General features: G+C 33.4%; 2 protein-coding genes across 2 annotated transcripts; one reads left to right on the forward strand and one right to left on the reverse strand.

Annotated features, from left to right (window-relative positions):
• Window positions 1-707: 707 nt before the first annotated feature.
• On the reverse strand, window positions 708-3,554 carry LOC135744904 (immunoglobulin lambda-1 light chain-like). Its single transcript, XM_065263291.2, has 4 exons — window positions 3,434-3,554; window positions 3,029-3,357; window positions 1,835-1,868; window positions 708-1,193 (listed from the first exon to the last, which is right to left on the reverse strand). Exons 1-4 carry the CDS (start codon window positions 3,513-3,515, stop codon window positions 871-873), a joined length of 768 nt encoding a protein of 255 aa, XP_065119363.1. The 5' UTR covers window positions 3,516-3,554; the 3' UTR covers window positions 708-870.
• Window positions 3,555-9,876: 6,322 nt separating this feature from the next.
• LOC135785294 (immunoglobulin lambda-1 light chain-like) lies at window positions 9,877-14,626 on the forward strand. The gene is made up of 4 exons (XM_073814076.1): window positions 9,877-10,010; window positions 10,087-10,415; window positions 13,191-13,224; window positions 14,123-14,626. The coding sequence occupies exons 1-4, from the start codon at window positions 9,929-9,931 to the stop codon at window positions 14,440-14,442; spliced, it is 765 nt and encodes a 254-aa protein (XP_073670177.1). The 5' UTR covers window positions 9,877-9,928; the 3' UTR covers window positions 14,443-14,626.
• Window positions 14,627-15,246: the final 620 nt, after the last annotated feature.

A 15,246-nucleotide genomic window follows, 5' to 3' on the forward strand; every position in this document is an offset into this window, starting at 1 on the left:
TTTTAATGCTACCTCACGGATTTATTGTATATGATGACTCTGTATCTGTGGATATGGTGAGATGAGAAACATTTTTAAGTCATGCTTAAAAAAACTCTTTGCTAAAAAAAAAACGCTGTCCAAAGTGCTGAAACGTGAGGAGACGGGATCTTCTTCCTCCGCTTAGTTTTTCAGTTTACAAAGTCCGTCATCTAAATAGGGATTAGACATAACGCCAGCGCAACTGGCTTTTAAAGGGGATGAGAGCTGTGACTCTCATTGGTTTACTGCACGTTACGCCCAAAATACTCCCATTACAATAGGACCTACCCTATTCGACCATGCGCTCGGCGCAAAAACCATTTTTCCCGTCGTTAAATTAGCAAAAGTGGATTCGGACACGCCCATTTAGACGTTGCGCTGTGCGCTTTAGACAATGCGCTTAGATCGTTAAAATAGGGCCCTTCATGTGAATCTCAAATTTACATGTAGTTCTGTTAACTACAGTTTACTCTTCTCTTATTTATCTTTATTTTCAGAAACATTATAGTTTAAAATATAAAAAACAAATAATCAATAAATTAATGATATAGATAATGTACTCTATATACAAACTAAAGAAAGTTTCTTTCATAGAATCATTTCTTTCTTTTAAGTTTAAATTATTAACTAATAAATATTCTTCAGTTTTATTAGTTTCCCCATAAATCAATAAGTAAACTGATTGATTATTATGAAGTTTTTAAATTTATTAAGGATTGAAATCAAATTACAATAAAATCAAAAGCAGAAATGTTTGCAGAAATTAAATCTCATAGTTAAACATTAAATTGTTTCTATTAACACATGCTTTCATAAAAATAAACAATTAGCACACAATAATCTTTGCTTTTATTCATTACATTGAGATTTCTTGATCTTTGTGTTTGTGATCTTTCCAGCAGCAGTCACTTTACATGTGATATCTTTGTCTTTCTCCCACTCTGATCTCTCAATGGTTAAATAACTGCTCAACTTGAATTTCTTATTCGGCTGCTGTTCAGCAGATCCGGTGAAGACGCCATCAGTAACTGAGTTTCCATTCACAAACCAACTCACATCAGCAAATCCCACAGACATGTCATTGATCAAACACACCAGAGTCACTTTACTGGAGCTCACATCTTCACTGGATGGAGGAAAAATCTTCACAACAGGAGGAGAAACACCTGAATCTACACAACACAATTCATGAAGAAAGATCAAGAAATAAATGCACTTTATCACTAAATAATAAGTGTTGAAACTTTTAAACATTTCACAACATTAAAGTCTCTCAAGATTAAAGATTAAGTTTCATTGGTTAATTTACTGATATATTCTGTAAACAATATTTAATAACTGTGTTTTGGTTAATTTACTTAAATCCATCACATTCCAAAATCCCATTCAAATGTATCATTAGTCTAGGAATTGACTTATTTAAAGAGAACTGAGCAACTGTAAATTAATACAATCATCTATACAATGTTTTCATCATTTTTGTTATTAACATTAATGTTTAACAGGTGATTAAAATGAACAAAACATTAACTATCATCCCTGTAAATGTAGAGCAGATCAATTTGTGTGCTGTTAAAACATCATATAAGTTACAAAAAACATAAACTTTGGATCATTTATAATAAATAAAATTTGTGCAAAAAACATAAATCCTGGTAAAAATGCACATGAAGTCTTTCTAAGTGATGAATAAGCATTAAAATGTTTCTCCAAAAATGAATTGCCCCAATTATCATTTATTTTATTTTATAATATCTCTACATACATTTAAAATATAAAAACAGCTTAGTATGTGAGTAGAAAGATGACTTACCGGTCACAATGAGTTGTGTTCCTTGTCCAAATACCACAGTGATAGATTTCAGATCTTCAGTCGTACAAAAACCTCCTCAGTCTCTGATGTGATACAAACAGAAGTGAAACAGTCACTCAACTTCAACTCATCTCTGTCTACTTTAGTTTTTATTTTGAAATGATTCAAACACTTATTTAATAATCATTGAAACTTGAAACTGATGTGCTGAAGCAAATTTATATAATAAACTACAAAACAAACCTGTTCACATTATTTATAATCCACACTTTAATACTGCCTGTGTTATTTTTATTAATTATTCATGCTGGGTAAATATTGGACACAACGCATGCTGGGATTAAAATGACCCAATGTTGGGTTGTTGTTTTAATGCAGCCATGGGTTATAATAACTCAGCATTTGGGATAAAACTACCCAGTCTCACGAGGTTTCGTGATATAAAACCACAGAGCATGGCTCAATTATAACCCAGCAGTGTTCTGTCAAATATTAAATAATTGAGACATGAAGAGTCACATCAGAAAACTTCTTCAGTGAGTTTATTATAAATAAAGAGTACACTGTAAAAAGATTCCGTAGAATTTACAGTATTACTGGCAGCTGGATGCCAGTAACTTACTGTAGATTTAAATTTATGTTAATTACCTGCAACAGTTTGTTCAAAGTTAAATGAAAATTAAACATTAGCAAGTCTGTATCTTTACAGAATAAAACTAAAATAACAGCCTCAAGCAAAGCATTCTGGGAAACAAAATCTGAAGGAAAAACACAGAAAAAGGTTGATGAGGATTTTTGGTTCCCAGAATGCTTTGCATGAGGCTGTTATTTTATATTTTTATTCTGTAAGACAAAGACTTGTTAATGTTTAATGTTCATTTAACTTTGAACAAACTGTTGTCAGTAAATAACATAAATTTAAATTTACAGTAAGTTACTGGCATCCAGCTGCCAGTAATACTGTAAATTCTACGGAATCTTTTTACAGTGTAACTCATATACAGGGATTTTAATTTTAAGTCAAGATTTTACTGTTTAAATTATTATGATTTGTGTTTTATTCATTTCTTCAGTCAGTTACTCCACATATTTTTAATAATAATGTTTTGATCAGTAATAATAATGTCAGTCAGCTCTCAGAAGTGACTGTGAACAGTGAGGAGGTTTTTGTCATGATGTGAATCACTGTGATACGTCCTCACTAGCAGAGCCATCCCAGTTGTCACAATAATACACAGCTGAATCTCTCACATCTACATTATTGATGATCAGCTGATAGTCAAGATTTGACATTTTTTTAGATGTGAAACGGCTGGATGAAAAACTGTCACCATAATCGCCAGGAGAGCCATCAGATGCTCGGGAACGCAACACAAACTGAGGAGCTGCACTTGGAATCTGTTTATACCAATAAACAGAGTTGCCATGATTTTGTCCAATATTACAGTCCATAGTCACAGATTTTCCTTTTTCTTCTGTCAGTACTGAGGGTTTTTGTGTGACAACTTTAGCTGAACTGACACCTGAAATAACAAATGAGAAAATCCTTCATTTCATGTCCATGACATCAATATGTTAAGAGTGAAATGTGTAACTTACATGAGAGAAGAGTGAAGAGATTGATGAATATTATCAGCATCTTGTCTGTGTTTGTGAAGCTGTTTGAGTTTAGTGAAGACATGAAGACAATTTGATTCTCATATAGAGATTTTGAGGAAGAGAAACTCTGGAAGAAAGAAGTTCATTCAAATTCAGCCAATCAGCTTCACTTCCTGCTAGAGAGTAAAAGAGTTTCATCAGTCTGCCTGCAAACATCAATCTTCAAATAAATGTTATGTAAAATATCAAATGCAATAATGTACCAAAAAAAGTTGAAATATAAAATCATATTTTGTTGCATCACATCCATAATTTAATACTGTATGGTATTGAACAATAATGTTTTATTTTATTTTATTGAATTTAACTGGGCACCAGGATTTCAGCACACAAATTAACCTTTAAATTATTTGTATGTGTGTTTTCAATGTAAGTTCTAGTTAAGTTTTTTTTCAGTTTCCTACTATAAACCAATGCCAAACATTTAAAAAAACTGAAAACTCCCGATGTGTGTAGATGACAAAGACAAAAGGATTTCTGTGACTAAAATAGTCATTTGTGATTAAACAGTTAAATGTCATGCTTTAATTTGCTGTTATTAGTAAGTTAATGATCGTAATGATTTACTGATTGTTATTATTGTGTTTATACTCTTATTGAAGATTTCATATAAAGGATGTTGTTTAAGTCAAATCTTCATCACATCTTGAATCTCATGTGTCTACAGTACATTGTGATGATGTGTGTGGGTCTTATAGTGTTTTGTGTTTTTAGCTCCTCCCTCCAGATCTCTTGAGTCTCTTAAAGTTTCTCTGTCTGATCATTTCAGCATTATTCAACATCATCTGCTCATCTTTACACAAAACAAATCACAAGATGATCAGAATATTCTTCACTTTCTTCACTCTTCTCACCTGTAAGTGTTCATAATATCTCATCTCAGATTTAATCTCATATATTTAAAGTGTTTTTAAACACAATCTGATGTTAAAGGTTGTTTTAATTCATCAGGTGTGGGTGGAGTGACTGTAGTGACCCAGAATCCTTCAGAGCTCACAGTGAATAAAGGAAATAAAGTCACAATCAACTGTAGTCTGGGATCTGTTAAAAATTACGCAGGATGGTATAAACAGATTTCAGGAGGAGTTCCTCAGTTTGTGTTAAGCTTTTATCCTGACTGGAGGGATGGACCTAAATATGGATCTGGTTTCTCTGCTCCTAAATTCACATCAACATCTTCATCTAAATCAGATTATAGTTTGATCATCAATAATGTAGATGTGAGAGATTCAGCTGTGTATTACTGTGTAATACTGTGTAAGACATGGGACAGCTCTGTTAGAGAGGGCGTATCACAGTGATTCACATCATGACAAAAACCTCCTCACTGATCAGAGTCACTTCTGCTTTAATACATCAGGAAAAAAATCTGAAGTGTGTTTCATGCTTTTTAAACTAAACTGAAATATGTAAAATTTTAACCACATACCATTAAAGTATTTTTCAGGTACAGACACTGATCATATTCACTGAAACCGAGCTTATGCTCTGATAGAACAACATAAATTAGACTGTTTAAGAAAAAAAATCTGCACTTCTACCTCCAACCTAGAGCCTGTTGTTTGGTTTGCAAAAATTCACCGCTCCCGGTCAATCTGGTCCAATCAGCGCAGGGCTGTGTAAAATCTGCCTGTCAATCACAGTTCCTGCACGCACCACAGATCCCCCCTCGCGCGGGTTAACTTCCGATTCCTCGGTTAACAACCAGAGCTAAGAGAACAACCAATGAAAAGAAGGAAACAAATATAGAAAGCGACCGTGCCCGATATAAAACTAGGATCAATATCGGACCGTCATTTGAAAGGTGGAGGAATCTATATGAGATTTTAAAGGCTTCAAGCTGGATGCAGAGCTTGCCATATTTCTTCTCGACAGGTAATTGTGCTTTATCAACCATTGATTGTATTTCTGAGTGTTATGTAAGTAATCTAAATATTCTTGCTAAGTATGTGTTCACAAAAATACTGGTGCACACGCACTGACAAGAGCTTGAAGGGAGGTTGCTCGTTGGTAGTGTGGGAGGGGCATAAAAAATGTAAACATTCAAATCAACCCAATCCTCCAGAGCTGCCTACTGTGCTTTAAAATGAGACAAACAACCAAAAAATCTATATATTTCTTATTGTTTTGCTTCTACCCATACAATATTTTATTGCATAGAAATAGAGAGAAGGGGGGCTTCTTGTGGTTAAATCTGTGTTTAACTTCAGACAAGGCTGCGTAGACCCATTGGTAGATTAACTGAGAGCATGGTGACATTAAAAGATTGATGTGTTGTGCCCATGAGCTGTAAAAACCTGGTTGTGCATTTCGTTGTTTGTCATGGATGCAGGGTGCCCCCATCCAAATGCCAACCTGGTCATCTGCCCTTGTCACCCATATATAAATCCACCTCTGCATGTTTGTAAAGAGTGATTTACTAGTTTTTCAAGTAAGGGATAATGTAGAGGCAGCCGGTAGTTATTGGGAAATAAGCCCCGACAGTGTGATCAGGACCCGACGCGAAGCGGAGGGTCTTGTATCACACTGAAGGGGCTTATTTCCCAATAACTACCGGCTGCCTCTACATTATCCCGCTTATTACACGGCTACTTGCCACATAAGAAAAAAAACTGGACATGAATATGAATTTGAAACATTTTATTGGCATATTTGTTTTAAATTAACATTTTTATCCTTCCGCGAAACTTTGCACAGATGCATAAAATGATCGTAATACCTTATTAAGATCCTCTGCTTCATACTTGTCTGTCTCCATTTTTTTCTCTTTAACCAGTCTTTGAGAAGTTTTAATGCCCATTCTGTATTTTTTTGTGTGTTGGCTTCGTAGCTGTCATGCTCTATTTTGTCAAGTTCAGTCTCAGTAAGCTGTCTGTGTCTTGTCGTAGTTGTCGAGTGTTTGTCACAAGATGGCGCCAAAAAGACAGTAATCTTTATTGATCTTTATTGGCGCGGAGCGATTTTACTCGTGCAAGTAGTCCGGCTATGCGTTATTATTTTGGAGCGGTTATTATTTGAAAAGAACGAACCTGCAAATGTCTCAACTGACCAATCAGAATCAAGCATTCCAGAGAGCCGTGTAATAAGATGAAATAACAACTAGAAGAAATTCTAAACTTGCAGATCGCACATGCAGGAGTACTGCTCATGCTGTCTCAAGCAGTCACAGTATTTGATCGCAGACTGAAGCCCTTGGTGCCCCTCGATTGGCTGGTGCCCCCATTGGCTGGTACCCCAGGGCACTCGCCCAATCTTGTCTAATGATTATCCGGCCCTGGATGTTTCCATTTGGTGATATGTTGCTGAGAGGTTCATATAGTTTTCACCCTGAAAATTGCTCTCAGTGTGCCACGAACCAAAATAAAACTCCATAATGATTTTTACTTTTAGCCTTTAACTGTGTTTCTCAAAAGCATCATAAATCAAATGGCCTTACTCACGTTATACTGCAAAAAAAAAAAAAAATAATAATAATAATAATAATAATAATCCACAGGTTTAGATAATTTTAGGTCATTTTTTTCACTTCTAAAACACAACACAATTCAACACCTAATTAAAAAATACAAGTATACAAAAAAGAAAATGTATGTGGTAAACAATGTATAGGACATTTATAATAATACAATATTGGGGGAAAATCACAGACTTCACTAAAGGTTTTTGGGCAGCTGAACACTTCTGTCGTTTTAACGACAATCAATGTGGAAGCGTTGATGTGCTTTGGTTGCTATAATACAAACATTATATTGTCGATGAAAACAACTACTGTCTTATAAGTATCTGATTATGCAGATCAATTGTTAAATCCATGCGTATTATTGTGGTAACACAGGCTGTTATATAAATGACCATTTACATTAACCTTTATGTTGATGTTCTGAAGTAAAGGTAGGATGTTCTTGTTGGTCGTGTAGTATTGGTTTTGTACGGTGGCCCTGAAGTGCAAACCACAACAACAAATTACTAAACAACAACAACAAATTAAAAAACACCACAACAAATAAAAAAACACTACAACAAATTAAACAACAACAACAAATAAAAAAAAACACTACAGCAAATTAAAAACCACTACAGCAAATTCAAAAACACTACAACCAAAATAAAAAACACTACAACAAAATAAAAAACAAATACAAAATAAAAAACACAACAGCAAGTTAAAAAACATTACAGCAAATTAAAAAACACTACAACAAATTTAAAACACAACTACATTAAAAAACACAACTACATTAACCTACTGGAAGAGGTAGGTACCAGTGGGCCATAGACATTATATACGTGGACACCTCTTAGAGTGAGCTGCCTATTGGAGCTGACGTATCGCGCGGCCGCCATCTTGGATGGGTCTCCTTGCATTCATTTCTAATGAGGAATAATCATAACTCCCCTAATTTAATTACTAAAGTACTTTTTACTTAAGTAAAAGTAAAAAAGTAGATGTTTAATGTACTTAAATATTAAATATAAACCAAAAACTTGAAATTATGAAATGTAGTGGAGTAAAAATTATGATAATATGCTTTGGAATATAAGTTTTCCAAAGAAAAACACTGATAAAATACAGATACTTGCAAATTTACTTTTATGTAGACGGTAAAATACTTAAGTAGTGTCTGCCCCTGTCAATATGCTATACTTAAAGAGCATAATACAAAGTATTTTAGCATGAAAGCAGTATTTTTTAATGTGTGACAGCGTCCTGTATCATAACTAAATCTCTCCCGCTTATAACAGCTCAAACCGTGTGAAAATCCGGTAAAAATTAGGGCAGTTATGATTATTCCTCATTAGAAATGAATGCAAGGGAGCGCACTGGAGACCCATCCAAGATGGCGGCCGCGCGATACGTCAGCTCCAATAGGCAGCTCACTCTAAGAGGTGTCTACGTATATAATGTCTATGGCCCACTGGTACCTACCTCTTCCGGTAGGTTAATGTAGTTGTGTTTTTTAATTTGTAGTTGTGTTTTTTCAATTTTTGTAGTGTTTTTTATTTTGTAGTTGTTTTTTATTTTGTTGTAGTGTTTTTTAATTTGTTGTAGTGTTTTTTTTTTACTTGCTGTTGTGATTTTTATTTTATGTTTTTTATTTTGTTTTAGTGTTTTTAAATTTGTAGTTGTGTTTTTAATTTGTTGTAGTGTTTTTTAATTTGTAGTTGTGTTTTTTAATTTGCTGTAGTGTTTTTTTAACTTGCTGTTGTGTTTTTATTTTGTACTTGTTTTTTATTTTGTTGTAGTGTTTTTTAATTTGCTGTAGTGGTTTTTAATTTGCTGTAGTGTTTTTATTTGTTGTTGTTTTTTAATTTGTTGTAGTGGTTTTTAATTTGCTGTAGTGTTTTTTAATTTGTTGTTGTTTTTTAATTTGTTGTAGTGTTTTTTAAATTTGTTGTGGTGTTTTTTCATTTGTTGTTGTTGTTTAGTAATTTGTTGTTGTGGTTTGCACTTCAGGGCCACCGTAGGTACGGCCTCTCCTCCATTACCATTGGATGGTAGGATTAAAAGTGACTTTTCCGAGCACCACATTTTGATAAATAAAAATATTATGATCAGATTAACAATTGTTTACAAAGTAATGTACATAAATGTATATATTTGTTTTTCGAATATTAATTATTTTGTAAAAAATGTTTTGCCAATGCAGCAAACTCTGTCTGTGCCTAATGCTAAAAGCAGAAGTGACTGCGATCAGTGAGGAGGTTTTTGTCATGATGTGAATCACTGTGATACCCACTCCTTAGCAGAGCTGTCATATGTGCTACAGTAATACACAGCTGAATCTCTCACATCTACATTATTGATGATCAAACTATAATCTGATTTGGATGAATGTGTTGATGTGAATTTAGGAGCAGAGTAATCAGATCCATAGGTAGGAGAACTGTTTGGATGATAAAAAAACAAGACAAAGTGTGGCACAGCACCAGTTGTCTGTTTATACCATCGAGCAGCACTATCAGTAACAGTGTCCAGATTACAGTCCAGTGTTGCCGTCTGTCCTTTATTTACTGTAAGAACTGCAGGATTCTGGGTCACTACAATGACACCACCGACACCTGAAAACACAAACACAGTTAAAGACTTTAATTACAATGACCTGAAACACATGCAATAATCTCAACATCAGGAGGTTCATACAAATCCAAGCAGTGAAGAGAAGGAAGAGTTTGATGAGCATGTTTGTAGATGCAGATCAGTCTGTTCTCATGATGAGAGATCAGTGAGAGATTATACACTAGATTGAGTTTGTGGGAGGAGCAGCATTTGATATTTTACATAACATTTATTTGAAGATTGATGTTTGCAGGCAGACTAATGAAACTCTTTTGCTCTCTAGCAGGAAGTGAAGGTGATTGGCTGAATTTTAATGAACTTCCTTCTTTCAGAGTTTCTCTTCTTCAAAATCTCTATATGAGAATCAAATTGTCTTCATGTCTTCACTAAACTCAAACAGCTTCACAAACACAGACAAGATGCTGATAATATTCATCAATCTCTTCACTCTTCTCTCATGTAAGTTACACATTTCACTCTTAACATATTGATGTCATGGACATGAAATGAAGGATTTTCTCATTTGTTATTTCAGGTGTCAGTTCAGCTAAAGTTGTCACACAAAAACCCTCAGTACTGACAGAAGAAAAAGGAAAATCTGTGACTATGGACTGTAATATAGGAACATATCAGGGCCATTATGTTTCTTGGTATAAACAGCTTCCAAATGCAGCTCCTCAGTATGTGTTGCGTTCCCATCCAACTACTGGCTCTGCTGATGAGTATGGTGCCAGTTTTTCATCCAGCCATTTCACATCTAAAAAAATGTCAAATCTTGACTATCAGCTGATCATCAATAATGTAGATGTGAGAGATTCAGCTGTGTATTACTGTGCGACATGGGACAGCTCTGTTAGTGAGAGCGTATCACAGTGATTCACATCATGACAAAAACCTCCTGACTGTTCACAGTCACTTCTGAGAGCTGACTGACATTATTATTACTGTTCAAAACAATATTATTAAAAATATGTGGAGTTAACTGACTGACGAAATGAATCGATATTTATGAAACACAAATCAAATCATAATAATTTTTACATAAAATCCTGACCTGAAATTAAAATCCCTGTATAGACCGTTTCATCGGGCGCACGTGCGCTGACGCGATACACATCTGGATCTGAACTTTACTTCTGGATTTGTTTTTTTAATTGTCTGATTAGTTGCTAAACTGACCTCTTGAACAAATGCCTCCTCGAAAATAACAAATGTTTTGGTTTCCTAGGTAATGTGTTGTTTTTTTGCTTGTTATATAAATAAACTACACAGCAAAATCCCCAGTGTTAAATTAACACTGCTCGGTGTTTATATAATCCACACCAAGATTGGTGTTAAAAAAACACTAAATCAGTGTTAAAGTTAATAAGATAATGAAGTGATTGAGTCATTAATAGTGAACACCTGCTGGTCATTCCGTGTCAAATCAACTCAATTTTGGAATTGTTCCTGTCTTAAATATTTTATTTTGTTGACTCTGTTTCTGGAGAATAATACTAAAATGTTGAAGAAAGCCAAATTATTAAATGCAATAGATGAAATCACCATATATAGTTAAATGAACACTATCATCATCTCTGTTTGAAAACTAAAATTACAACTTGCTTGCAGAGTTACATGGATGATAAGTTTAACTTCTAAAGAACTGCTGTAAATCTGGTTAATAAAGTTAGTCACCATTGGTCCGATTAGTGTTTCCTTTAGTTGGGTACTTGGGTCTTGAAGTTTAGTGTTAGTTTCTGCTGCTAATTGTGGCAGTGTTTTTAAAACACATCTGTTAAAGCAGAGGAAGATGAGAGAAATGAAGTCTTTAACTTTTACTATGTTAATTATTATGAAAGTATAAGTCTTGGGATTCAATGACATCATAAAAAAGTAATCACTGAATATTAGTGTTTAATTTATGTTCTGCAAACCCTGTGAGGCTCCCATGAAATCCAACAGTACTGTAAAATCCACATACCCTGAAGAATTAAATATTGTTTACCCAAATCTAATCTGTGGTGTTAGTCAGACACACTGAGACATCAACAATCAGCCTATAAAACACAATCATGGTGAAAATCAACAACAAAGCTTCATGCCGCAATGCATGCTGGGTACCAAACTCAATCATACATCCCATCATGCATTGCAACATGACAAAAATTTAGCAACTTTCTTACCATTAACTGTCACCATTGTTGAGATTTGTATCCGAAATCATCAAGTCTCTCTTAAGCAAAAAACAACAACAACAAAAACACATTAAAGCATTACAGCAGTCTTATTCAATGTCATTTGCGTAGAGCTTTTTTACATGCCTGTTTCTTCATAATTAATTTGTGATCAAATGTTTCAATGATTTGTGGGGTAGAATATAATAAAAATAAACTGAGAAGGTCTGGAAGGTTTTCCTCTATATGAAGCAATGAACAAGTGGTCTTACTAAAACATTGTTGCTATTGCTAAAAGAGGAGAGTTAGATCAGTGAAAGTCAAGGGACAAATGCCTAACTAAATGAAACACTAATCACAGTAATGGTGACTTCAAATCAACTCATAACAAACACAAATGTGATACATTTTGTGATAAATGTCTATTTGACTTGTGAGACATCACATCAGAAAGAAGATTTGTCTACTAAATCAAGCGTGTGGATGCTAGTTGAGCACTTGTATTTTGTTCTGACAGCTGTTTAGAAGTCAAACTTATCCATTTAGAAAATAACTCTGCAAGTTATCATTTTATTTTTCAAACAGAGATGATGATAGAGAGGCAACGTGAAAGATTGCAGCTTTTGGAGGCATACACCCAACAGTATTCATCTATTGCATTTAATAATTTGTCTTTCTTTATTATTTTAGTATTTTCCCCATTTAGAGACAGGAAAATGTCCAAAATGTAATTGATTTGAATGACCAGCAGGTGTTCACCATTAATGTCTTAATCATCACTTCATTATCTCATTAACTTTAACACTGATTCAGAGTTATATTTTTAACACCAGTCTTTTTTAACACCGATCTTGGTGTGGATTATATAAACACCAAATAGTGTTGATTTAACACTGGTAGAGTTAATTTAACACTGGGGATTTTCCTGTGTACGATTAAAGAACTTTGTTATTATTTATTCTTAGCGGAGTTAACCGGAAGTAACGTGCGGACCACGACAGCCGCTTGTTTATGTTGTTACTGCTGAAACCATCTATATAAGTTACTCTTGATTTATGAAGAGTTTGAAGAAGTTTACTGTGACTAATTTTGTACAGAACAAACTGCTGGGCTAAAAATTAACCATGCTGGGTTGTTTTATCTCAAATGCTGGGTTATTATAACCCATGGTTGCATTACAACAAGCCAACATTGGGTAATTTTTAACCCAACATGAGTAATTATTAAAAATAACCTGGACATTTTTAAAGAATGGATTATAAATGATGTGAACAGGTTTTTTTTGTAGTTTAAAATATAATTTTTCTTCAGCACATCAGTTTCAAGTTTCAATGTTAATTAAACAAGTGTTTGAATAATTTCAAAATAAAACTAAAGGAGACAGAGATGAGTTGAAGTTGAGTGACTGTTTCACTTCTGTTTGTATCACATCAGAGACTGAGGAGGTTTTTGTACGACTGAAGATCTGAAATCTATCACTGTGGTATTCGGACAAGGAACAAAACTCATTGTGACCGGTAAGTCATCTTTCTACTCACATACTAAACTGTTTTTATATTTTAAATGTATGTACAGATATTTTATAAAATACAAAAATTATATTTGGGGCAATTCATTTTTGGAGAAACATTTTACTGCTTATTCATCACTTTGAAAGACTTCATGTGCATTTTTACATGAATTTATGTATTATGGACTATACCAGTTTTTATTTAATTTCTTATACATTATCCAGAAGTATGTAGTTTTGTAAGCCAAAAGATTTTTAACAGCACACAAATTGATCTGCTACATTTTAGGGATGATAGTTAATGTTAATGTTTTTTTTTCTATTTAATCACCTGTTAAACATTAATGTTAATGACAAAAATGATTGTGTACATTGTATACAGTAAATGGCATTTATTTACAGTTATTCCAGTTCTCTAGAAATAAACCTTTACAAAACCAACTAACCTGTTTTAATAAGTCAAGTCCTAGACTAATAATACTTTTGAATGAGATTTTTGAATAGGATGGATTTACATTAACTCAAACACAGTTTTAAAAGAATATATCAGTAAATTAACCAATGAAACTTAATCTTTAATCTGAGAGACTTTAATGTTGTGAAATGTTAAATATTTAAAATGTAAACCGGGCGGTTTCCCGGACATGGATTAGACTAGTCTTAGAGTAAAATAAATGTAAGAGCTGTCCAAATTGAAAACAACTTGCACTGACATATCTTAAAATACATCAGTCACCTTTGTTTTGCCTCAAAATGTTTTTAATAAGGCATGTTTGTTAAAACTAGTTATATTTCTTAATTAAACTAAGGTCTTGTCCTGTCTTAAGTTAATCCCTGTCCGGAAAACCACCCCTTATTATTTTGTGATAAAGTGCATTTATTTCATCATGAATTGTGTTGTGTAGATTCAGGTGTTTCTCCTCCTGTTGTGAAGATTTTCCCTCCATCCAGTGAAGATGTGAGCTCCAGTAAAGTGACTCTGGTGTGTTTGATCAATGACATGTCTGTGGGATTTGCTGATGTGAGTTGGTTTGTGAATGGAAACTCAGTTACTGATGGCGTCTTCACCGGATCTGCTGAACAGCAGCCGAATGAGAAATTCAAGTTGAGCAGTTATTTAACCATTGAGAGATCAGAGTGGGAGAAAGACAAAGATCTCACATGTAAAGTGACTGCTGCTGGAAAGATCACAAACACAAAGATCAAGAAATCTCAATGCAATTAATAAATGCAAAGATGATGTTGTTTGTTTTCATAAAAGCATTTATTAATATTTTCTGGCATAGTATAATAGAAATAATGCTAATAGAAAAAATGTTTAAGTGTAAAACATAGTTTCTGCAAATAATTTTTCTGCTTTTATTTTATTTGAAATTTGTTTTCCATCCTTAATAAATGTGAATAAACTTCATAGTAGTCCGTGGTGATTTTCTTATTGATTTTGAGTAGTAACTGATGAAATTCAGAATGATTTCTTAAAGAAAGAAATTAATGAATTACTGAAATAAACCATCTTCATTTGCAGTATCTAAATCTCTATCATCCATGTATTGCTTATTCATTTATTGAAATTATAAACTAATGTTTCTTTAAAAAATATAAATAACTGAATAATATCAGAGAAGAGTATACTGTAGTTAACAGAACTGATTTTCACAGACTAAGATTCAAATGATGTCTCATGATGAGAAAATAAACAATAAACAGTTCATGAAAAATGTTTTAGTTACTGAATATTTAAAATAAGTTAAGTTACATTGAAAACATCATGAAAAAGCTTTGAGTGTAAATATCTTGAATATTATTGAGAATAAAGATGAATAAAGTCATTAAAGTTCATCAGGCAGTGTTGAAGTTTCTCTTCTTGCAGATTCAGTGAAGTGTGGAGATTTTTGAAGCAGTTTTGCTCTGACACACAGGAAACACCTGCTGTAATAACACTCATTTATTTTAACTACATATGTAAATACTTTATATCATCTATTATCTTTATTATCACTTGATGTTTATCCAACCAGTGAAGATCATT

Source organism: Paramisgurnus dabryanus, chromosome 3 (genome assembly GCF_030506205.2).
Source record: "Paramisgurnus dabryanus chromosome 3, PD_genome_1.1, whole genome shotgun sequence".
NCBI lineage: Eukaryota > Metazoa > Chordata > Actinopteri > Cypriniformes > Cobitidae > Paramisgurnus > Paramisgurnus dabryanus.

Excerpts from the sequence above, each read along its gene's own strand:
- LOC135785294 (XM_073814076.1), top strand. The coding sequence starts at position 9,929 with ATGTCTTCACTAAACTCAAACAGCTTCACAAACACAGACAAGATGCTG. Across the intron at positions 10,011-10,086 it reads TCTCTTCACTCTTCTCTCAT|GTGTCAGTTCAGCTAAAGTT; the intron begins GTAAGTTACACA and ends TTGTTATTTCAG. Across the intron at positions 10,416-13,190 it reads ACAGCTCTGTTAGTGAGAGC|GTATTCGGACAAGGAACAAA; the intron begins GTATCACAGTGA and ends TCTATCACTGTG.
- LOC135744904 (XM_065263291.2), bottom strand. The coding sequence starts at position 3,515 with ATGTCTTCACTAAACTCAAACAGCTTCACAAACACAGACAAGATGCTG. Across the intron at positions 3,358-3,433 it reads TCTCTTCACTCTTCTCTCAT|GTGTCAGTTCAGCTAAAGTT; the intron begins GTAAGTTACACA and ends TTGTTATTTCAG. Across the intron at positions 1,194-1,834 it reads AACACAACTCATTGTGACCG|ATTCAGGTGTTTCTCCTCCT; the intron begins GTAAGTCATCTT and ends TGTGTTGTGTAG.